Source organism: Alosa pseudoharengus, unplaced genomic scaffold (assembly GCF_046254945.1).
Source record: "Alosa pseudoharengus isolate Yale_2024_CS ecotype anadromous, Long Island Sound unplaced genomic scaffold, YU_APseudo_1.1 YU_APseudo_1.1_scf_4, whole genome shotgun sequence".
Taxonomy (NCBI): domain Eukaryota; kingdom Metazoa; phylum Chordata; class Actinopteri; order Clupeiformes; family Clupeidae; genus Alosa; species Alosa pseudoharengus.
In genome coordinates this window covers 13,063,839-13,088,496 of record NW_027468774.1, presented here as the reverse complement: position 1 = coordinate 13,088,496, position 24,658 = coordinate 13,063,839, and the positions used below count along the sequence as shown (strand labels likewise).

The 24,658-nt window shown below is 38.5% G+C and overlaps 2 protein-coding genes across 5 annotated transcripts in view; one reads left to right on the top strand and one right to left on the bottom strand.

Moving 5' to 3' along the window:
• The window catches only part of npnta (nephronectin a), a 55,794-nt gene extending 51,296 nt beyond the window's left edge, over nucleotides 1-4,498 (top strand). Inside the window, exon 10 of one of the 4 annotated variants that reach the window (XM_076264882.1) lies at nucleotides 171-4,498. In XM_076264882.1, coding sequence (XP_076120997.1) covers nucleotides 171-278 — 108 coding nt within the window. In that variant the 3' untranslated portion in view covers nucleotides 279-4,498. The remainder of the gene's footprint in view (nucleotides 1-170) is intronic. The other 3 variants (XM_076264883.1, XM_076264880.1, XM_076264881.1) reach the window with 3 other exon arrangements.
• LOC143102348 (polyunsaturated fatty acid lipoxygenase ALOX15B-like) lies at nucleotides 4,271-23,507 on the bottom strand. Its single transcript, XM_076265878.1, has 14 exons — nucleotides 23,358-23,507; nucleotides 23,078-23,282; nucleotides 18,585-18,666; nucleotides 18,004-18,126; nucleotides 12,573-12,676; nucleotides 12,316-12,488; nucleotides 11,434-11,583; nucleotides 11,115-11,315; nucleotides 10,861-10,947; nucleotides 10,540-10,709; nucleotides 7,079-7,200; nucleotides 6,219-6,319; nucleotides 5,970-6,140; nucleotides 4,271-4,450 (listed from the first exon to the last, which is right to left on the bottom strand). The coding sequence occupies exons 1-14, from the start codon at nucleotides 23,505-23,507 to the stop codon at nucleotides 4,271-4,273; spliced, it is 2,019 nt and encodes a 672-aa protein (XP_076121993.1).
• Between the last annotated feature and the right edge of the window lie 1,151 nt (nucleotides 23,508-24,658).

Here is a 24,658-nt window from a genome sequence, read left to right as displayed (position 1 = left end):
CCATTTAATTTCATCATTATGTACATCAGTGTAATGTATATGATATAGACACTGAAAAATTAGAATTATGCATCAACTGGAGATTTTGTTTTTCAAAAATGTATTTTCCTTTCCTATCCATCTATCTATCTATCTATCTATCTATCTATTTATCTATCTCTTTTTCCCAGATAATTATTAAAGGTGAGCGTAGAAGAAATCGACAAGGAGAGATTGCTCTTGATGACATCACTCTAAGAAGGGGGCACTGCCCAGAAGAGTATAACCTGAGGCATTGAAACAGTCACAACAAACACATACAGAGATGTCTTGTTATGTTCCAAAGGGCAAAGATAAAATATTTCTATGATCCTCCTGCCCCTTATGCTTTATTTCTAGAGCTGTGTATTTATATATGAGGAGTCTTATGTATAATTGTTAACAGGCCATTCCAGACCAACATGTTATTGTTAGCCTGCCTGACTTTACACTATGACAATATAATTTGGTGTTAAGTTGATATTAAACAGATAATCAGAAGAAACTGATAGCCCTCTTCGTATAGCAGATAAAACATTGATTATTGTTGTAATGACTTTTCACATCACAAGTAGTCATCTGGGGCCGTATTCACAAAGAATTTTAAGGCTAAAAGTAGCTCCTAACTGGCTAATTTAGGAGAAACCCCTTAAAATAATGGCCGTGTCACTCGTAACTTTAGGACTCCTAATTTAAGTAAGAGTAATTGACCGATCGCAAAACCCTGCCCATCGAACACAGATGAGCCAATGGCAGTCCAGTAGCTCCGCGAAGGGAAGCATACTCCGTCAACTTCACCTTACGGCTCCATAGAAATGCATTGGGAGCTGTGATTTTTATGGGATTTTATAGTGATGTGAGTTGAAAAGTACGGCCAAATGACATGTGTGGGATTAAGGCAATATCGATACACAGAATAACGCTTTTCAATCTTGATTAGGTTTTCTGTAATTATGTTAAATTAGATTAAATTCTTTCCTCCCAACTCTCCACTATTTTAAGCAAAGGGCCTATTCACACCAAAAACGATAACCATAACCATAACGATAAAAACGTTCCCACTGACCAACGATAAACAAAGTCTCTCCTTGGTTAGACCAGAGACTGTATATTAAGGATCTTTGGTTAGACGGTTAAAATTTAATGAGTTCTGATTGGCTATTATCTTTTTATCGTTCTGAAAATCGCTCTGAAAGTGATCCCCAACGATATCATTCTTCACTATCGTTATAGTTTATGTGTGAACATAGTCATTCATATTAACGAGAACAATATTTATTTATAGTTATCGTTATCGTTATCGTTATCGGTCTTGGTGTGAATGGGCCTTTACTCCATAGCAACAGAGCTCTTAGAGAGATTATCTTAAAAGTTGTAATTTTTCCTTACTAAGTGTAGGTCTGAGAGGCTTTGTGAATTGGTTGTAAGAGAAAACTCCTAGCTAAAAAGTTTTAGAGCGATTTAGGAGTACTCCTAGCGGTAAGATAATATGTTTCGTGAATACGGCCCCTGAGTTTTCTCTTAAAGGCACACTATGCAGTTTTTTTAGCTTAATGTGCAAGTTTTTAGCTTAATTTACCTTAATTTAACAGCTTCAGAGTCATTGGAATGGTTATATGACTTTTTGAATGGTGGCCGTCTCGCTTCCCCCTAGCGCCTGTGAGCGGAAAAACCACCCTTGCAACTGTGGGCTGGCGGGCCGACGGCCTCAGTGTCAGGAAGTATAACGAGTGTAACAAATTGCTTTACTGCATTCAAATACACATACACGCTAGGCACCGGCTAGAAAAAGGTAGCGATGGAGTTTCTCAGACATTCGTCATGACAGAGCCAGCGAAAAAGGAATATGCCAATACTGCATAGTTTACCTTTAAAGGTTATTCACAAAGCCTCTCAGACCTACTCTTAAAAAGGAAAAATTACTCCTAAAATAAGATTGGCTGATGATTATAACGTGGGAATGATGGTAAAAACCGCCCCTACGATGATGAGTGACAGGTGACAGGTCTTTGCTGGTGAGAATGCGTGCGCTACAGAAGTAGGCCTACTGTGAAGAATGGAATATTATGAATACATAGCCTAAATGAATAAAGAGTAAGACAAAGCAAATAGCCTAGTAGCATAATGAAATACACTACGGATTGAAGCAGTAGGCCTATCTTTGCAACATGTTTTAAATTAATCTGTATGAAGACACGTGAATACATTCGCAAAGAGGAGAAACAATTTAATTTGATTTACAATGAAACGTTACATTTAGTTTACATGCAATGAATGGTTTTGGTTGTTGGTGGCGTTATTGCATTCCTTAGTTAGGCCTACAATGCACAATTATTCCCTCACGATTGAGAGTTCCTGTAACTGCATGTTCATTTCAAAACATCGCGACGTGAAATGACACAAAAAACGGCTTAGGATTGTTTGTGAATAGGTCTTAGTGAGTTAGGAGTCTCGACTTGCTACTTTTCGGTCTAAAATGCTACGTAAATTGCGAGTGTCACGCCCATTATTTTACTTTTAGCCTTAAAATTATTTGTGAATACGGCCCAAGGGGCCTTATTCACAAAGCCCTTTATCTTACTACTAGGAGTACTCCAAAATCGCACTAAAAGATTTTAGCTAGGAGTTTTCTGCTAAAAGTTATTCACAAAGCCTCTCAGACCTACTCTTAGTAAGGAAAAATGACAACTCCTGAACTAAGAGTGAGTCTTCGTTGCTATGGTGGACGTCATTACTCATGCACAAGCTTGATCGAAGTGACCACTTTCATTGGCTGATGATTATAGCGCGGGAATGATCCCAAACACCTCCCTTACGATGATGAGTGACAGTTCTGAGAATGCATGCGCTACACAAGGACGGAAGATGATGAATAACTGAATAAAAAGGCCTAGCCTATATGAATAAAGAGTAAGGCAAAACAAATACCCTAGTAGCCTCATGAAACATACGGATTGATGCAGTATTTTTGCAACATTATTAAATTAATCTGTCACCATATGCCTACGTTTGCAAAAAGGAGAACATTTTAATTTGATTCACAATGAAACGTTACATTTAATTTACATGTTAACAATGAGTAGTTTTGGTTGTTGTTGGTGGCGTTATTGCATCCCTTTTATGAATGCAAAATTGTTCCCTCGCGATGTTGCCGCAAAGGCTACGCATTTCAAAACATTGCAACGTGAAATGCCCCAAAAAGCTGTTTGAGAATAGGTCTTAGTGAGTTAGGAGTCCTCTCGACTTCTTTTAAGCTGTCCCAGACTTAGGTGCTACTTTTAGGTCTAAAATGCTTCGTGAATTACTTTTAGTGAAAAAAAATTAGGAGTCCTAAAGTTAGGAGTGACACGCCCATTATTTTTAGGAGTTGCTCTTAAATTCGCCAGTTAGGAGCTACTTTTATCCTTAAAATTCTTTGTGAATACGGCCCCTGATCTCTAGGCCTATTATTTCAAAATCTTTGTAAGTCCTCATGGGTTGGAAAACTAGTATGTTACTCACAGAATTTAGCACAGCTCATATACTTAGCACTTCACTTAATGGCTGCTCCACACTACTGTAACTGTATAACTTATTGCATTCCAGTATTACAAGATATCCTTTTATATATATACTTTTTTTTTTAAATATTTGCTTTCATTTAAATGTTTTTAAACTGTTTTGGTCATTTACATCTTCACAAATGTATGTCTTATGTATTCGGTTGGATTAATTTTTTGTTCAAAAATCTAAACTTTCTTTCAAAAAGGTGGCTCTTCTGTTTGCTTCCTCAGTGAATTTCTTCTTTATGTCACACCACAAACCATGGTTCATTAAATTCTTGCTAATTTGTCAATAAACAAGAAACTATACAACTATACAAATACAACTTTAACAGTCTGCACACTATACACGGTCAAACACCAACAAAATGTTGTGTAAACTTGTGTGCACTGCCAAGCAAAAGAAGTATGCAACAGCAGACAAAGTATAATGTGATGACACCTAAGCATACTTCTGTAACTGCATTTCAACTGCAGCGGTGGCAGCCACATTTATAAAAAGAAATAGAGAAATACAATGTTATCAGTTCAGCTTCACTGAATGGCCCCCAATAACAAGAAAAGAAATAACATTGTGGATGGGTAATACGTAGCCTATATCATCTCTTTGTTTACAGCATTTATAAAAACTACTACTACTAAAAACTATGAAAACATCAAACAAACATCAGCAAATGTTGTTTTGAGATAATTTGGTGATTATTTATATTTTAAATGGCAACACTGTTTTCAATGTTCTCTGGGTCTAGATAGGTGTATGGCAATGGAAGACCAACATTCCTGGCTTTGATGTCATAGCTGAGGACCTCAAGCTTTCTTCTGAAATCATCAGTCAATTCCAGTGGCTTTTGCTCCACAAACAGCTGCTCAGGATAATTACCTAGGCTGTACTGCAAAATATTGAAGACAAAAACTTGAACTTAGGAATACATTCATTAAGTGCTCAAGTAATGTTTTAATAGGGTAGACACTATGATTTTGGCACAATTTAGCCTGGACCCAACTAACTTTAGAATTGGGCTGAACGTTGAGTTTGCGCAGGTTCAATACGTCCAATTAAAAGATGTAACAATCAACGTTCCAGCTCCAGTCTGATCCAATTTTCTAACATGTCAGCATTTTTGTTAATTCTCTTGTAGGGTGAGCCATACAAACATGCAGTGTAATCACAGCAATCAGAACTGATTGAAAGGTGTAGTGTGTGCGATTGAAAAAATTGTGACATCTGAATGTTCCATTGTGACATCTGAATGAGATATATACACAGATGTTAACTGAAAATATACTTTGTGGGTCATACTCTCCTACTTGTGTTATATGTGTTCCCATTTGTGTTGTGCATATTCACCTCTACATCATGCTCAATCACACCCACAGCAGTTATTTTCAGAATGAAGGCAGCCTCATGAAAAAAGGCTTAATTTCATATTAGAGCCAGACTGAGGCCGCGTTCATGACACGTCGGATATTTGGAAATCCTGACCTCTAAAAATGACTTATTTGTAATTCTGGTCGACTTTAATGCTTGGAGACTCGTGCTGAAATCTTGTACCCCCAGATACCCGACTTGACGTCACAATCATGCTCTCCAATCGAGGCGGCCTCCGTTGACAACAACACAACAAGATGAGAACCTCACTCTCATTACAAATAGGCAAGGTAATTTATCACTAAATTAAAACTATGAATAGAAACATTCACCTGAGATATTTTAATTCTGCATGAATTAGTTTATATAACCTAAACAAAGAAGTAATTTAACCAAATCACACACTTTTTAGGTCTATTTATAGACGTCTGAGGTTTTGATTCATGATTTAAAACTCACAACTGAGAAACGTCTAACTTCAGATTATTAATCTCTCAATAGTAATTTACAAATGTAAATACTCAAAGTGATCAAACACATTGCCATCAGTGGCTGACCAGACTCTCTTCTCACAAGATGGCGGCGACCAGGATAATAGTAAGCTAATACACTGACTGCACAAACAGTCCTTTTTATACATTTTCTTTACACTTACAAAGCTACAAAATATGTCAGTTTGTCTATAGAGACTCTCTCTGCAGTTGCATAGATGTGTAATGATTTTTAAAACTAGTTAATGGCATTAAAATAGTGACTTACTTTGACAAAGCGAAGCTGCCCCCAAAGGCTATGTTACATGCTATTTACAAGTAAAATTACAGTTTTACTCAAAACTCCACCAAATAACATCATTTTGGTCCCAAATAGAAGTTGACACTCGTTATCATCAAAAAATAGACCCTAGGTTGCTCTTAGACCAGAGTTGTCCTTTAACAAAGAATATGAATAATATGCCTATAGGCTGAAAGGTTTTTTGACTTGCACACATAGGAGAATATGACCCTTTGAGCTTAGTAGGGTACAAACAATGCATCACGCACATGGTCAGAGGACTTCTGGCCGAGCAGGTACAGAGCAGTCATGGTGTGTACCGTGGTGCCAATGTCTGGCAGCGTCTCCAGGACATCAATCTCTTTGGCTTTACCTTTACAAGTAGGAGGAGGACACTTCAAAGAACTGGGGAAGTTGGGCATCCAAGCACCAAAATCAAACTGATAGAGAAAAAAATATATATAAGAGAAGTATAAATATAGCAGGTAAAATGGATTATTTAAACGTAACATCCAAACCTGTCCATTGTTGACAGCAGCATGTTGGACAGATACAGTGAAAATGATCATGGTGGCAAACTTGACGAGCTCTTCTAAAGAGGTGAAACTCTGTGGTATTTCTGAAAAAAAGGGTTGTTTTGTTTTTCTTTATACTGTGAAAGAAAAGGTTAGTTAAATCATCGCTTGTTTCTAGACAATTAAGCAAAAATCAGAAGCACCTTCATCTCACTGGGAATTGTTGACACAATCCTCAACATCCCATGCCATTAACTATCTCAACATCCCTTCCCTTTAACTATTTAACATCCCATCCCTTTAATATGTCAGTTTATTACACGGCTCTTCACAAGACAAGTAGAACGCTCCATTGGCTTCAATGGGATTTCCCAAAGTTCTATGGTAAAATATATTCATGTAATTACCGCTGCAAACATATAATTACCGCTGTCAATGGCAACGGGTTTTGTGCTTCTGATACGTCTTTCATATCACTACGCAAGGACTGGAACTTCATTTAAAAGTGAAAGCAGACGGTTGATCAGCTGGGTTCTAAAGAATGTTTGATTCAAGTTCAGCGTGTGTTGTTGCGAACTATTTGTTTCAGCAAATGCCACGATGAACGGTAACAAATAGGCTAGGCTTTGTAGGCTAAAGTCATATCGTGGGGAGTTTATTATTTCGTTTTGGCAAGTAGCCGTGTAATAAGCGGGATAATGTATAGAACGCCGGTCATTACTGGGAAAATAAGTCCCTTCAGGGCAGAACAAGACCCCTCCGCTGCGCGTCGGGGTCCAGTTCGCCCTGTCAGGACTTATTTTCCCAGTAATGACCGGCGTTCTATACATTATCCCTTACATAATATCCATCAGTTCTCCAACCTGAGCTTTGTCTTTCAAGGAAAGCCTTCTTGTAAATGTCTTTGATCCAGAGCTGTAGTTCAGTGTCTCTCTGGATGTAATCATCAGAGGTGTAGTAGTGTCCCAACACTCCTTCAACATATCTGTGAGACACAGGTACTTCAGTGAGGGGAAGTGTGAAATAAAATCCATAATTCTAATATAGTGGAAAATACACCACTTGGCTATCGTAAAACCACTAATTACCAATCCTTTCATTCGAAAATTCTAAAACAACGTTTTTTCATACTTCTTAATTCATTTTAATACCTAATAACATTTGATAAATGAACCTTACATTTTTCAGTTTGATGAACCTATAAGGAGGGCTTTGCCTTGTGTTAGTATGACCGCATCATTGGACTCTTTCTCTCCTCTTGATGAGGAAGCGGTCTCTCAATTGCTTCAGCGAAGTCGTCCAACAACATGCCCATTGGATCCTGTCCTGTCCACTCTTCTACAGTCTGTCGCACCCGCCGTTCTACCGGCAGTCACACATGTACTGTATTTAATGCTTCACTCAGTTCTGGAATAGTTCCTTATTCTTTTAAACAGGCTAGGGTTACACCTTTGCTAAAGAAAAGTAGGCCTACACGTAATCCAACTGAGGTGAAGAACTACAGACCTGCCTCCCTTCTTCCTTTCTTGTCAAAGGTTTTGGAGAAAGTGGTCTTCAAGCAAGTATGTGACTTTCTTCATCAGAATAATCTACTAGACCCTATGCTCTGGTTTCAAGAGTAGTCATTCTACTGAAACTGCTTTTTTCTATTTACACCACTTCCTTAGGTGAGACCATTCACTCCCATGGATTTGACTATCACTGTTATGCAGACGACACTCAACTTTACCTGTCTTTCCCACCTGATGACTCTAGCGTTTCCCACCGGATTTCTGCATGCCGTAAGGATATTTCAGCCTCGCTGTCTCAAAAACTGAGTTTTTGGTGTTTCCAGCTAAAACAGCGATTCCCCAACAGATTAACATCCAGCTTGACTCAACTTCACTGACCCCAACTAGATCGGCACGTAACTTGGGCATTGTAATTGATGACCGACTTAACTTCTCTGAGCATGTAGCTTCTATTGCAAAATCATGTCATTTTATGCTTTACAACATTAGGAAGATCAGACCTTATCTGACACAAGATTCCACACTTCCAACTTCTTGTTTAGACCATGGTCATCTCCAAGCTGGACTATTGTAATTCGCTTACCCGCTTGTATAATACGATCATTACAGCTGATCCAGAATGCTGGAGCACGCCTGGTCTTCAATCAGCCAAAGAGGACACATGTAACTCCTCTCCTAGTTACTCTCCATTGGCTCCCTATAGTAGCCAGAATTAAATTTAAATCTCTCACTTTGGCCTATAGGACACTGACTGGATCTGCTCCTAGTTATTTTAATTCAATAATCAAGACGTACATCCCCATCGCCCACTGCGGTCTTCTGATGAGCGTCTGTTGTGTCGACCAGTCATAAACGCTAGGTCTAATTCAAGACTCTTTTCCTCAGTGGTTCCATGTTGGTGGAATGAGTTGCCCAGTGCTCTCCGTTCCTGTGATAGTTTTGGGTCGTTTAAGAGGGGTCTAAAGACATCCCTGTTCAACATGCACTTAGTTCTTTAAGAGCTTCTTATGCGTTATGGTTTGTATAATAGTGTTTTTTTTCCATTAGGCTGCTGATTTGCTAATTTGACATTATTGTTTATTATTGATATTCTCCTTAATGTAGTCTTAACATGTTATTGTTTTTATATTATTGATTGAATGTACATTATTGTTTATTATTGCTTTTTTCCCTCATTTTCATTGCTTATTTTATTAGGCTATTGATTAAATTGACATTGCTTTTTATTATTGCTATTCTCCTTATTATAGTTTGACCAACATTCTAATCTGTTCCCTGTTAAATTTTAAATATTATATTGTTTTTGTATTTGTATGTCGCTTTGGACAAAGTCTGCCAAATCCCATAACCAAATCAAAATTCCACTGGAGCTCCAAGCAGATTACAGAAGAGCCTTACAACACTGTTTACAGCTCTTCGAGTCACAGTAAAATGTAATTTTGGTACATAGCTAATTTAAATACACTTATGGTGTGGGTGCTTGCGTTTCTTTAGGAATCCGCTGTCTTGGTTTGTATAGAAATTAATATTAAGTGACACATACACGTAAGAGGTTGGAAATACGGGATGGTTGGTAATAGGTGACGTTCCTATAAATTAACTTTCTGCAGCTCTGATGACTACTCATGTGAGATCTGTTTATGAGGATGAACTTCAGTTTGTGTGTTTTAAACAATAATAAATAATTATAATGTATCTATGAAGACTTGTATTTGATTCTTCACCTCTGATAATGCAGTTCCTCTCATTTGATTCACACATGAATTGTACTGATATTGTCATTTTGTTTTACCAGAGCAAATGGGCACTGACACACAGAAGCACAAGATAGTGCCCTAACTATCCTTTCCTTAAGTTACCATACAATAAAGAAAAAAGTTTGCTGCGGTGGGTGGGAATAAGCAAAAAAAACATGTGCCTACCCAAGTGTGATGCAGCCAGGATGATTATGAAAGATGAGGCAACACGGTGCAAGTCTGAGGTGGTTGAAGAACCATAAAGCTAGCTAGCAGCGCTAGGGCCCAATGGTTTGTGAGCTAGGCCAGCATCCGTGTACTGATGCCAACTGCAGGCAGAGGACTTTTCTTTCTTTCAGAGGACTTTTCTTCCTTGTAGTATATTTTCTCTAGCACCACATAATAATGGGATAGTAACTAGACATCACTGTGGCATCCATCTTGAATATGCAGTTTGGCTGCGTTAAGAAACTAAGAAACTGTTGCTATTGTTGGATGTAACACTACACTCTATCACTGGTAAAGCAGTAATGCAGATTAATATTGATATTTTTGGTCAACTGTTGTGTTGGTTTGGGCTGAGCATGACATTAACAGCAAGAGGAGCAGATTTATTTATGGCCCAATGTTTAGTACAACAACGTAACATTGGAATAAATATGGTTAATACACAAGTGTGATCAATACATTGGTTTGATCTTTGAAATTGTTAATATACAATACTGTTAATATTCTGTCGACACACCCCTTCTCCCCACTACTTTTCTGTAACAATAGCTCACTCTTTTTGGAAGACTTTCCATAATATTTGGTTGTAGGGATTTGATCCTGTTCTATCAAATAGCAGATGTCACTAATGTTGAGCTATAAGGCCAGTCAGTGTTCTTCATTGTCAAGGTCAAAACTCTATCATGATTTTTTTCCCTGACCAAACACCTACTATTTAGAGGGACGTGTTCACACAGAGATCTGATTGTATTATGTTGTTCTAGTAACAAAAACATGTGACAGTGTGTAACTGTAAATTTTGATCTGAGCCACTGCAGTGCCCTTAATGGTGATAAATTAAGTTCATACTCATGGATGATCTTCCACAGCTTGAGGCCATCATCTCTGTAGTAGAAGTTTGGGATCTCCTCTAGACCACGCACTTTGATATTCTCTGGTAAACATAAGGAACTGTATGTCAGCGTTGCTAAAGCTTTCCTCAAAAACATCCTTGAACCAATTAACCCAATGCCTGTATGCTTCAGAGGGGAGAGAAAACAATTAAAAGGCAAAGGTTAATAGCAGAAGTAGTTAACAGTACTATACATAAGAAACTATAGATATGTGTGGACATTTATTTACAAAATGTAATGTTACAGTATTAGCAGATAACACACAAATCCGACATACTTCAGAGAAGAAGGCTTCCTCTGACATGAGCTGGTCTCGGGCCATGATATTGATTTGTAAAGTGTAGCGGAAATGGAGGACCAGGAGCTAAAACGACAACAGTCTTGTGATTACCATAACATTACAATGTATTTTTATTTTTAAACTGACAGTTATTATGGAAAAGATATGTACTAATAAAATTAACACAAGCTTGTAACTTGTGCAGCTGTAGCAATTCAGTGATAGTTTTCCTCCATATTGAAAAAACTTACCTTGAAGAGGGGGTGTGCTGAGGGAAGTTGCCTCACAGTTGCCATGAAAAACACTTCAGCCAACAAATGTGTACGAAGCAAATGAAAGTTTAGCTCATGCATGTTGAACTCAGCATTTCTCACAAATATTTTGGCCAAGAGCCAGTCTTGATTATCCGAGGGGAGAAATATGGGATTTTCTTCCCCTGCCTCCTGTTTTAGCTATAGACAATAAGCAGAGTGTCAAAGCAATACAGCATATGTAAACCTGTGCTGTGGAGTACAATACTTGGATTGAACCATCCATGTTTCTACCAGCATTCTACATAATACTGCATACCTGGATGGCAATGGGTAAGAGCTTTTTGTCAGAGGTCTTGTAGAGCAAACAAAGTGGAGCAGCCAAGTACTGCAGACGGTCATGAATGACATTCTCCTTTCCAACCACACAGTTCAAGTCCTTGTAGTCACACAGGAAAATGTTACCATTCTAGAGGGAGTGGCTATAGATTAATAACAGGTTACATGCATCATTACATTATTTCATTGGGCTGGTAATCCTGTTCACAGACAGATAAGCATACAAACCGCACAAAAAATGTAAGCTCTTTGACAGACTAATTGAGGCCTCATCCACATGAGAATGAAAAGATTTGAAAACAATGTTTTTCCTTTGAATAGGCCTAGGTTGTGTAGCCTTTACTAAGATTTAAAACCAACGATAAATTTAGTTAATTTCATTGCCAAGGTTAGAGACAGAGACTTGAGACATGCAAAACAGTGCCATCTTAACACTGATATCATTTGTTGACATCAAACCTAAAGAGGAATACAAGTTTACCTGACTGCCCTCTCGTCATGCCCTGAAGAATACTGTAGTTCCACTATGTCTTCTCATCAATAGACTATGTGCACTCTGTGCGCTGTTTTTTTCCCAGTGGAGCCAGGTGTGTTTGAACCTGCCGCTATTGTTTTAAGCTACTTGCGTTTTGTCTATTTGCAAGTGTTTTATCAATTTGCATGTGTTGTCATGTGTTGCAGGTCGTTTGCACCCGTCGGCCACCATAGTTAAGCAATCATTGAGTAACCAAGGGCAGAGGATGTAAGACTTGAGGTTTACCAAGAATTGCAGGAGTAGGGAATGTAGTGGACTTGGGAAGCTTAACTGAAATAATGCTACTTGTATTCAAATAAACAGTTGTACATGTTCATTTTATCATACCTCCATCTCTTTTCGCAGAGAACTGCCATCTGGTAGGTAGGACTTTACCATATCTTCAGTAACCAAAAAGTTATTTGGAAGTTCTAAACATTTTCCAATCATCATGGGGTTAAGGCCATTAAGAAACTGATAGCCAAAGAATTCATCCTCCTGCCAGTGCTGTCGCACAAACTCTGCAATGAGAAACAATGGCAGAACATTATGAAAGCCACAAAACCTCTTACCTAAGCTTGTTTATGAGCTCATGATAAACATACCATAGGCTTTTGTCTTTTTGGTGACAAAGATTTGATCCAGATCATGAAAGCTCTCCCATGAGCTTCTGTTGTCTGCCATAGCGTTCAGTTTCACTGGAACAAATCTACAACCAAGTGTTATAAAGTCATAAAGTGAACTCTATTTTCAAACTTTTTTTTTATATATATATATATATATATATATTTCCTGAAATGCTCAATGTTTGAAATATTTTTCAAAATATTGAGCATTACTAGTCCTCAAGTGTTAGCCTACTATATGTGACAACCTCGAGGAAATGAAAATCCAAAATAAGATTACTCTGGGTCAACCCTATTTCTCCTAAACATAATTTAGCTCTTAAACTTTGACGTAGCACTGATACTTGGGTGGAGTGATTTGCACGCAGCACCTGAAAAGCTCCTACTTCTGCAAATCCCAAATAGCAGTGCTCTGCCTGAATGAGAATTTTTTGTAAGAACTCTCTAAATTTGATTCAGTTGCTTTGCATGGATGTTATTTACAGTTCGTATGGTGTTGTTGTTAGGCCTAGGCTACTAGTCTACTAGCCTACTACTAGCCTACTAGTGTTTCCCGTCGGCATCAGGCTAACATTACTTACATTACTCAATTAACTTTGTTTTGGCTGGCTGAGGTGTCTCTTAACTGGACTGCGTGGGTCTGTGAGATCCGTCGCTGTCCCCCTGGACTACTATCCTACTGAGCTGCTGCTCCAGCGCCTGGTTAGAGAGATCGGACTTGGACACAGGGCACAGGTAGCCTAGAAATCTAGACGCATCCTAGCGGCAGCAAATGTAATTTGCAACCAGGGTGTGATACTGCCCGGGGCAGACCACTGTTTTGGGATTGGGCAAACGGGTTGGAAGTGTTTGAGCAGGATGGAAGGACAGGTCACAGTAGCAACTGACGTTTGAAAGGGGTTTTATTTCCCACAATGCAAAATATTTAACAAACCAAAAATAACTAAATAAACAAAAATAAAGTGGATATAAATCCAACAAAGAATTGTCCTTGACAATACTTAACAGAAAATTGTCTTTCATAAGCCAGCAGTTAATCCAGTATTTTCCACTACACAGTAACATACCACCACAGCCTCACAACAAGCTGTTACTTCCCTCTCTCATATCACAAACTGACTGCTTCATATAGGTGCCCTCACCCATAATGCAACATTTGGGAGAAAACCAACTACAGGTAACCCATCTTAATTTCCTGGCAAATCAATTAAGTGCTTTTGGCACCAATGGCTCCCCATAACATTTCCGCATCTACAGCAGTTTGTTTTCTATAGCAATGCAGGCAACACAGAATTGGATAACGGATGACAACACATACTTACACATACACACAAAAAACAAAATACTTGATCTCCCCCACACCATTTCCCATGACCCAAACAGTCTTTTAAATAGTACTGGCGCATAGTGCGCTCTTGTTTGACAATCACGAATGCGGAAGACGGCGGGAGAAACGCAACAGTGAAAGAGAGTGTCGGTATCAGTAAGTGAGTATGTATGTTACAGAACAGCACAACTATGCACACGGTTTCACTGCAATGGGATCCTACATTGTAGCAAACGGGGAGATGGAACACAGAAGTTTTAATCAGTAACATTGTGTGTGTGCGGGTGTGTATGTATGCGAGTGTGTATGTAGGCTATGCGAAGGGGAGACGCGACCAGCGCGCTATTTGCGCATATCAGTGAATGAATGAATGAATGAACGATGTTTCATAGTTCAGGGAGGTGCGTAGTAGACCTCGGAGAACACGGAGGTGAGACAGGAAAAGAACACCCGATCTTTTCCACACAGGGTAGTCTAGCAACTCTCTGTTGGCTTGCGAGCTGGAAAAATCAAACTTCGATCAGGCCAATCACATCGTGTATAGAGTCGGTGGGCGGGCTTAACATAATGACGACTGAATTGCGACGGTTCCGCGTAAATTCCCTGCTACTTGAAAACAAAGATGGATGCTGCTGCTGGCGAACAGTGCAACTCCAGTTAAGCTTTTTTTAAGTTGCCAAAAGTTTGATCAACTATCCAACTAGCTCCGCTGGTGGGAAAACGCATGGGACTCATGAGTTGTAGAGCTATCCTATTGCGTGCAGAGGGAATTTGAAAGACAACCATTTTTTCCGCCCCTCGGATTGAGCACTGCCAATGGTGAGTTCCCAGACCCTATCTTGATGTGGGTCTGGCTCGTCAGGCTAGGGCACAGGCTCTTCTGTGTGGGACCTGTCTCGCTGTTTCCAACGGAGATGTCCGCCGAGCTATCTGCCTACATTTGCCTCGGCGTGAATGGAGCAGGTCATGCAGAGTTTCACATTGGCTATTGGGACCTGATGCTGTTTGAGCTTCACTGACCGAGCTGCTGGTCTGTGGGCTAACTTTCCAGAGTCTGCTTCTGCTTGTATCCCAGAGAAGTCGCTGACAGCTGACCTGTGATTCCGGAGCCCTTCAGACGGCCATTGCCTGGTTGGAATGTTGCTTGCGGTTTGGACTGTTCAATGAACACCATGCTGCTCTTATATGTAACGTTAGGCCTAACCAAAGAAATTACTGAATTTCACTTACGGATTTTTATTTATTTATTTATTTACTTTTTTTTTTATTATTATTCATTTGTTTGTTTCCTGTCTTAATGTCTGTGTACTTGTAGTGTTGGATTGGCTGTCCAACATTTTGTTTCTATACTGTATTTATCAATTTGTTCATTTGTCTGCTGACTGTATGTTTAGATGTCTGTGTGTGGAGCACTTTGGGTTGCACTCTGTGCATACAAAAATGCACCATATAAATAAATGGGTAACACTCCATAATAAGGTGCCATAATAAATAGCAAACTAGTAATTACCTAACCCTTTGTTAATTGTTACTAAAATATCTATTTGGCACAAGTTAATAGTTTTTTCATCATTAATTAAATATTAGTTGTTTGCATAAAATCTGTATGTTAATGTTTTAACAAATCTATTAACTAATATTGTATTAATATATGTTAATAGTTAACTAAATATATTTTTGCGACTAATTAACAGTTATTTCTTACATCATTTAAATGTTAAATGTTTATTTATTATTATTTACAAACTATATGCTAATATAAAAGTTAATGACATATCATTATTTATCTAGCTTTTATGATTAGCTTTGTTGAGAATTTATGGAATTTATGGTTTATGGCTTTATGGTCTTGTGGGGTGCATACGGCACCCTACTGCCAGTGGTTGGTTGTGTGAGAGTTTGCGCTCCTCTTCTTCCACTTCATCCTTATTGGATACCACTGTGGTTGGCTGTCCTGTAATTGGTGACTCTCTGTCTAGTCTTTGAAAGTAGTGTACTCTTTGCCTTTGGAAGTACTATTTGGTTGCTGCTTGGATTTGGTGAAATTCAGGGGAGGGGTGTAACAGAGTTAGAAATGTAGTTGTATTGTTGCCATAGCCGATCAGAAGCGGTATGCTTTGCATTGGGTAGGTTGACTGTATAAAGCACTCCCCACTTTTGTAACTGTGAAATGTTGTTTAAGTTGAAAACTTTGATATACCACGTGTATTATGTTACTTTACATGTATTTTTAAGATTTGGGTGCAATTCTAGCGACTTAGAGAACGTTTATTAATGTTTTCATTATGACCACGAGTTCATACACACTGAGTCTAACGTGACTAGCTGTAAACTCCGCTTGCAACTTTCCATGCATTCAGTGTAGTTAAGCAGTTCAGCTTAGTGTGCATGGAAAGTGCAATTCAGTCTAGCAGGAAATGAATGTACATTTAGTTTAGCATTATGTTTATGCATTACCTCCGTATGGTCTACGTCTGTGAGTGTTTAGGGAGTCTCAGAATATTAATAAACTGTCGTTCTGTGCACCTGAACATTCTATGTCTCCCTGATGGTATAGGAATGATGCATGTAATATAGCCCATTCAACTACTTGTTGTTTTGTTTTAACTTTTCCTAAAAGAATAAATGTGATAAGCCAGTTTTGGTCTCAGTCCCTTCACCATCTGACTATAGTTATATATTACTAATATATTAATAAAGCTTAACCAACTTTATTATAAGGGTCCCCCATACTGATAGTTATATATTACTAATATATGAATTAAGCTTAACCAACTTTATTATAAGGGGCTCCACACTGATAGCTATATACTACTAATATATTAATAAAGCTTAACCAACTTTATTATAAGGGTCCCCCATACTGATAGTAATATATTACTAATATATTAATTAAGCTTAACCAACTTTATTATAAGGGACCCCACGCTTATAGCTATATACCACTAATATATTAATTAAGCTTAGCCAACTTTATTGCAAGCGGTTCCGGCGCTGACAACAGTGGCAACATGTCAAGGTAGCTCCATGTTTTTTTCTTGAATTTCCCCTTGGGGATCAATAAAGTATCTATCTATCTATCTATTGTAAGGGTCTTATGGGATAGGCAGAAGCACAGTTTAATAACAATTAGTTAAATAATAATATGTCATTAACTTTTCTATTAACATATAGTTTGCAAATAAACATTAAAATATAACTGTTAATTAGTGCCAAAAATACATTTAGTTAACTATTAACACATATTAATGCAATATTAGTTAATAGATTTGCTAAAGCATTAACATACAGTTTTTATGCAAACAACTAATATTTAATTAATGATGAAAAAACTATTAACTTGTACCAAATAGATATGTTAGTAACAATTAACAAAGGGTTAGGTAATTACTAGTTTGCTATTTATTATGGCACCTTATTATGGAGTGTTACCAATAAATGTGAATTGACTTGACTAGAAAAGTGTCTTTGTGTCTTTGAAATCACTGGTCCAGCCTAACCAATCACATTGATCAGGAATTCCTCATGTTACTTCCTACCTTTACAAACTGATATTAAACTGCATCAGCATGTACCTTGTTGTATATACACATTCTTACGACTTCATTTTTTAATGTTTGCAGGCGTTGCGACTACCCCCATCCCTTCTTGTTCCTGATTGGTGGCTGGGGGATCGTAAGCACTTTGAGAGGAGCCAGACTAGTGGCCTATCTAGTGAAATGAAAATAAGCAGTGACACTAGGCAGGTGGGACCAGGCTAGGTCATCACAGCCAATCCTGTCAAATAAGACACAACCACCAACGTTTCATTTTCATCTGTCAACCCTAACAAAAGTTGCAGAAAATCTTTCTAATGGCAGGTGATCAGTTAACTCTCACCCACACTCCACATCTATTTCACAATGAACACATGCACATCATTGTTTAACTCTGAATGCAGACATAGCTCTCTCTTAATTAATTCCAACACTCTTCTACCAAATCTACCAGCAGGTGGTATGTCCATTATTCTTAATTGCTTCCTTTAATATTGTTCTAATCCCACTATGTGGTAGCATAAGGGTAAAGATAGGGTTGACCTACGCTGCTGCAAGTGTGAGATGGAACTCAGTTTCCTTTGTGAAAGAGAACCGAACCTCAGGGGGTAGAGCCAAGGCATTATTTGCACTCACAATCTGTGGTAACCCCGGCGCATATACACGCCATCTGCAAAGTAAGAGAAAAAATAAGTTTAAATAAAATCTAGAAATTGCAACTTAATATCTTGATATATTGAGATAATATCTAAAAAATAAAAGTTGCTATAAAAATCACCAATGTATTAACTACTAAATATTTTAAACATTGCTGTCCTTGAAGGAAATCCCAGTTTTTAAATAAACAAAAATAAAATAACATTGATTAAAAATACACTATGATACTTTTATGGAATAGAAGAAATGTGATGCTTTTTGAAACTACAACTTAGTAGTAACTCATGTGTAACTACAACATTCAATATGATGACTATATGTTAAAATAATGAGATAGGCTTACTATCTAGAAATGAGAAGACACTAACTTGAAATAATTACCTAAGGTCTAAAAGGACAAGATAGGCTACTATCTTATAATAATGAAATAGAATCTAAAATATTGAGATACAACTCATATTTCATTCTCACCTGAATTCCTCCTGGCATTTTTTTAGCTGCATTTCTCGGTCTTCCAAGGACTTACTCCTAGTCTCCTGGAATATAAACTTTGCTGTTGGAAGTTTATTGAAAGAAAATACAATATTTCAGGGCTAAACAATAACACATAGGCTTCAATTCTTGATAGGCTATGGCCCCGAGTTTGGCAACGATGTATCATCAACGAATAGGTAGAGCATGCGCAGTACTGCACGAGAGAATTGCCAGCGGGAAGGTGTGATCAAACGCAAACTAGGTTGGGTCTACTCTGAGATAATGTCAAAAATGATCTTATAGTTAATATCTGATAACTATGACAGGCCAACTATTGTAATATTATATTCTCGTCTGGCTTTAGTATTAATTAGAAAGACGTGCAAAAAGAGATTAATGACACCACAACATAGGAAGATTGGCTTGTCTGCCTTGTTTCATATGTGTTGTGTTGGCCATCAATAGAAATACTACAATACGTTCTGTGGATAAACCATGGTTGGAAATAATGTTGCCTAACTGACATGGTCTATCTATCCCTTTTGTAGCGTATGTTTTAGAATAAGTCACAATATTTCTTGTGTGCAATCATGTGCGCTTGCATGTTTCCATCTACTCCTCATGCCCCTAATATTTTCCAAATTAAAAAGCACTTACTGTATGAACGAAAGAGAGTGGACTAAGATCAAATAGTTTGAAGACAAATTACACAACTATACCTCATTTAAGTTTGGGTGCCATACTTATACGCCAAGAGGTTGTTCCCTTTTTTGGCAAGTGATAGCTCCATACATATTGGAACTTGCAAAAATTAAATGGTTTGCAAATTAGACTTTAGCAAAATGGTATAGCTATCTTATATTGGAAACAGAGGGCTCTATTGTGACGACCAAAAAAGCTTATTCTTATCGCGACGCAAAGCGTATATCTTACACTCAAATTTTTTGCCATGCGCTTCACTTTTATTAAGCCTTACGCCCAGGGGTGTGGCAGAAGGTGTGGTCTAGCGCATGATCCAAAAATCTTACACCCTCTAAAAATCATTACACCACTGACCAAGAAAAACCTGGTCTATAGCGAAAGGCGCATCTAAAGCACAACTGAAGATGCACTGTCAGGAGATGTAAGCAGCCTTTAGCAAGCAGTCCCAAACAACTTCTGTTGGAACTAGACGCAATTTCCTGAATTCTGGTACATTTTAACAGGTTGTTAGCTTCTATCTAACAAAGTAAAGCCTTTGATTCAATGACTAATTCGGAACCAGCTGTAATAACCTCATGATATAGGCCTAGTTAACTGTTAATTGCATGAAGTTGCAATATCTGTTAAATTAATTTCTTTAATGTTTTGAATGCAGGTGTGACTTTTGGTCTCTTTTGGCCCCACTCACTTCTGTGCCTGTGCTCTGTCTCTCCCTCTCTCTGTGGCAGGTGACTAGGGCCCAGGTGTACCCAGGTGTGTGAGATCACCCTTGATTGGCGTGAGGATAAGAAGCCTGCTCTCCCCATGCTGGGAGCTCTTTTCTCTTCCGATGTTGGCTTTTGTTTTCCATTTCGCTGTACATACCCCTAGACCAGGGGTGTCAAACATACGGCCCGCGGGTCGGATGCGGCCCGCTAGATGGTTTAATCCGGCCCAGACTTGTAGAGAATAAATTTCTGACTATGTCAAAAAAAATAAAAAATCTCTAGCCCATTCCTGTGAGGAGTTATGAATTTTCAAAGAAATAACCGACCGAGTTGACTGGTCCTGTGCTTTCAGTTTGGCTACATTGTCGGGAGAAAAGCAGGCGTTGCGACAAAATTCAGAGACAAAGTGCAGCCTGCAAACGGAGGACAAGATGTTTGGGCATTTTATTGTATTTTGCAGTCAGTTTGACTGTTTTCTTAGTGATAATGGTATTCTGTCTGGCTTACCATACCACGCTGTAGTACGGTGGTTAAGCCGAGGTGCCGTACTCAAGCGTTTCTTTGAACTACGAGAGGAAATTGGACAGTTCTTGGAGAAAAAAGGCAGACCAGTAGCAATTTAAATGCCCGGAATGGGTGCAGGATCTGGCCTTTATGGTGGATAGCCTATTACACAGCACCGCCACCTAGCCTACAAAATTATTTGATCTGATGTAACCTAACCGTATCAGTTGATCGTATTGCTCATGCACTGCTAACTTATGTTTGTTAAATTCATTTTATTTTTCATACATTTGCACATTTACATTTTTAAGGCAGGATGTTAACTTTCTTCATAGCTCCCACTTGAGTTTAGTGTGGTGAGTTGGTTCAGGTGGTCAGATGTGGCCTATCCACTCAACTATAAAAATAAACCAGTTGTTTATGAGAGTGAAATGCATTTTATTTCAATTTCATTGGCCTCTCTGAATAAATGTGTAATAATCTAATATATCCCTTGTGATTATGTAGGCTACAAATGTAGGCTGAAGGGTAAAGCATAGCCTACTGAAAAAAAACTAAGTTGGAGATTTGGAGTTGTCAAAGGATGTTTTGCAATTATTTCACTGGTCCGGCCCGCTTGAGATCAGATGGGCTGTATGTGGCCCCTGAACCAAAATGAGTTTGACACCCCTGCCCTAGACACTGATTGGCACTACATTTGATTTTACACTCCATTATACTGACTTTCTTCGCTACAATATTCTTTAATAAATATACGTTATTTACTTATCTGCGTGTGGCCTCCCCTCTATGTTTCATGCTTGAGCCGGCATGTTACACAAGCCCGGAGTGGCTAATCGGGAGCTTCAGAAGGATTACCGGTGGGCCGTTAACGTTTTGGGCCAATCTGAATATCGTGAGCTTAAAGGCCAATCTGAATATCGTGAGCTTAAAGGCCAATCTGAATATCGTGAGCTTAAAGGCCAATCTTAATATATAGTGAGCTTAAAGGCCAATCTGAATATCGTGAGCTTAAAGGCCAATCTGAATATCGTGAGCTTAAAGGCCAATCTTAATATATAGTGAGCTTAAAGATTGTTTCTGAAGTTCATTTGCTTCATTTGTTTCTGGGGTCCAAACTAACAATGGCTCCAACGGCCATGCTCTTGAGTCTCTGCCACGGACATCTTCGTACTGCTACACACGTCTGCTATGTCCTTGCTGGAGTGTGACGTTATTTGTAGGTGTGATGCATCGCGTACAAACCAATAGGGTGTCAGAATGGTATATGTTTATGTGCGATTTATCTGGATAGGTTTTTTTTTTTTTTTGAACGATGACAAGCCGGAATGAAAACAAGCCGAAATGAAATAGGAGTAACAAGGCTTTTTTAAATGTAAGGAGTAGAAAATACAGATAATTGAGTAAAAATGTAAGGAGTAGAAGTAAAAAGTTGGCTGAAAAAGAATTACTCCAGTAAAGTATAGACACCCAAAATTTTTACTTAAGTAAGGTAACAAAGTATTTGTACTTCATTACTTGACACCTCTGCTAGGTTTTAGTAAAGCGTGGTTAATTGGAATACCTGTTCTATACAGTCTCGCGTGCAAGCAGATTCCTTCAAATGCGCCGCTGACTATTACAGATGCGCTGTTTGAAGTTGCGCTGCTTGCTGTTAAAGGGAATGACAGATGTCATTCTCATTGGTTTAAAGGATGTTACGCCCAAAACAAACCCATGACTGATTAAGAAACCTTTTTGCGTCAAGTGCCCAACGTTTGATAACAAAACCACCCCGAATGTGGACTGGACACATCCCTAAATGTATTTAAGCTATTCGCCACTGACCATGCGTTTTAGAGCCCAGAGGGTGGAAATATAGGCTATAATAGAACCAACAGGCCTACAATTATAAAACCGGTCTAGGTTGCCTATTCATGAACTTAAACTGTTGTCAGTTTGTAGCCAATACTGTGTAGGTATTTTGACTATAGCCTACTCCTACTATTCTGCTTATGATTTCACATAGGACGGCAGAACGTCCCATTCTTACATTATGAATGGCCTTGACATAGCTTTTCCTTAACTTCCTGAACTTCCCATATCGCCGGAGACATTAAATACGCCTGAGCAGGAGAAAAGCCTTTATGACATGGAGACATCGCCGCCAAACTCAAAACCTATGTTTTTGGCCTATTTGGTATTGTGATATTTAAAGGAACCGTATGTAAGATTGTGGCCAAAACTGGTACTGCAATCACTTTCAAATTACTGTAGAGCGGTGTATCCCCCCCCCCCCCCCCCCCCCCGACTGGCAGAGCTGGCAACCCGGATGCCGATTAGTAGATAGGTGGAGGGTAGCGCATCAGGCCAAAACACAACATGACAACATCAACATCAGTTGAGGGCTGCAACTTCTCTTTTAAATGACAATATCCTGGCCGGACTACTGTTGTCAGTTATATAAGTATTTGAAATTAACATGATTTCTTAAAGTCTAGTGACATATCAGGGCCATTTTATGATTAATTGAAATACATTTCTTACATATGGTTCCTTTAAGGCCTAAAAAATAAAGTTTCACCTTTCTGTACTGACCTGAGGCTTCTCTGAATACTCTTGTTTCTTGACTGCTCACCCAGCAGTAACATGGAAACAGGAGCACATCAGCCTCTGGCGTTGTTACAACAACTCTGGAGCAAAACCATTCATCTTCAACAATGCCAAGAAATCTTTCTGCTTCAAACTCCACCAGCTCAAGACTCCCCAGTCTTGAATGCACAGCCAACTTCAAATCCCTCACCTATGATATAACAAATTGGTTACTGGGCATACAGGAATTTCTCAAAAATAACAAAAAAATGTTTTTGTCAATTACCGAATCCCTTGATAATCCTTCATTTAAATTGATCTTCATTTGCTCAGTCACACCATCTGTTCCAATCAGTCTAATAGACACAGAGTTGAAAGTGCCAGCACAAAATCGGTCTCCTGTAGTCACCTGGACGTTGTAAATGAGGGTATTCATTCTGCAATATAGAGTTAAAACCTTAAAGGATAAAAACAGGACAGAATAGGACAGAACTCAAGTGCGGTGCGTCGGGTGTAAGATAGGGCTCATAGTAGAACAATAAACATACATACATGAGTGGGGGGTATGGACCGCGTCCATTAATTCTGTATATTGGGACACCTTAGTGGCTGTTATCCCTTACATATATTTCCGTTTTGTTTTGTAGAATTATTAAATACTTTACTGTTTACTGTACTGAAGGTCTTTCAGTCTATCACTTTCTATAACAGTCTTTCTCATCACACCATCACTGTAGTGTATACATTACCAATTACTGACTGAATTCCAGAGGTGTAAAAGTCCGGATTCAGAAAGTAAAAGTCCTGCCACATATTTACTCCAACCATTCACTAAACCAGCTGAATCTAATTGGCAAAACTCCTCAGCCAGGTAGATGAGCTAATTAGTGAAAACACCCATGCTAAGTGCACATGTTAGAACCAATACATGGTAGGACTTTTACTTTGTGAAGCCGGATTTTGACATCTCGGCTCTGCTGATTTCATCGACTGTCAAATTTCCAGTGTGAATGAAAAATATCAAATGACTCACAAGCATTTAAATATTACACTCTCCAGCATTTGGCCTGCGTCCCACAAATCTTTGTAATCTGAATACCTCAGATTTGTCTATCGATTTAACTTCTTTCCTGTCTTTTTCTGTCAACTGTCTGTTCTTTTGTTCATCTTAATCTTTTCTTTTTATTGGCCAGTCTGAGATGACTTTTTCTCTACAACTCTGTCTAGAAGCCCAACATTATGAGGTCACCTCTTCTGTTAATGTTGACACTGGTGTTTTGCTTGCACTATTTAATAGAGCGGTCAGTTGAGGACATGCGACGTGTCTGTCTCTGAAACTAAATGCTAATGTATTTGTCTACTCTCGCCTCTATTTTTATTATGGGTAAAGCCAGTTTATGTTCTTCTGTGACGGGAGTAGCACACAATATCTGTAACAGGAGTGGCACACAGTATTGTACAAGATCTCTGTAAAAGTTTTCTTGGCCATTTTTCACACAGACATAATTTCTCAGGACAAGAATAGATTGACAAATTTCAGAAGACAGTTATTTGATTCTGGCCATTTATTGCCTTTAATCTAATCTG

Excerpts from the sequence above, each read along its gene's own strand:
- LOC143102348 (XM_076265878.1), bottom strand. The coding sequence starts at position 23,507 with ATGAATACCCTCATTTACAACGTCCAGGTGACTACAGGAGACCGATTT. Across the intron at positions 7,201-10,539 it reads CTGTGGAAGATCATCCATGA|ATATGTTGAAGGAGTGTTGG; the intron begins GTATGAACTTAA and ends TGTGTCTCACAG. Across the intron at positions 4,451-5,969 it reads GCCAGAAGTCCTCTGACCAT|TACAGCCTAGGTAATTATCC; the intron begins GTGCGTGATGCA and ends AATATTTTGCAG.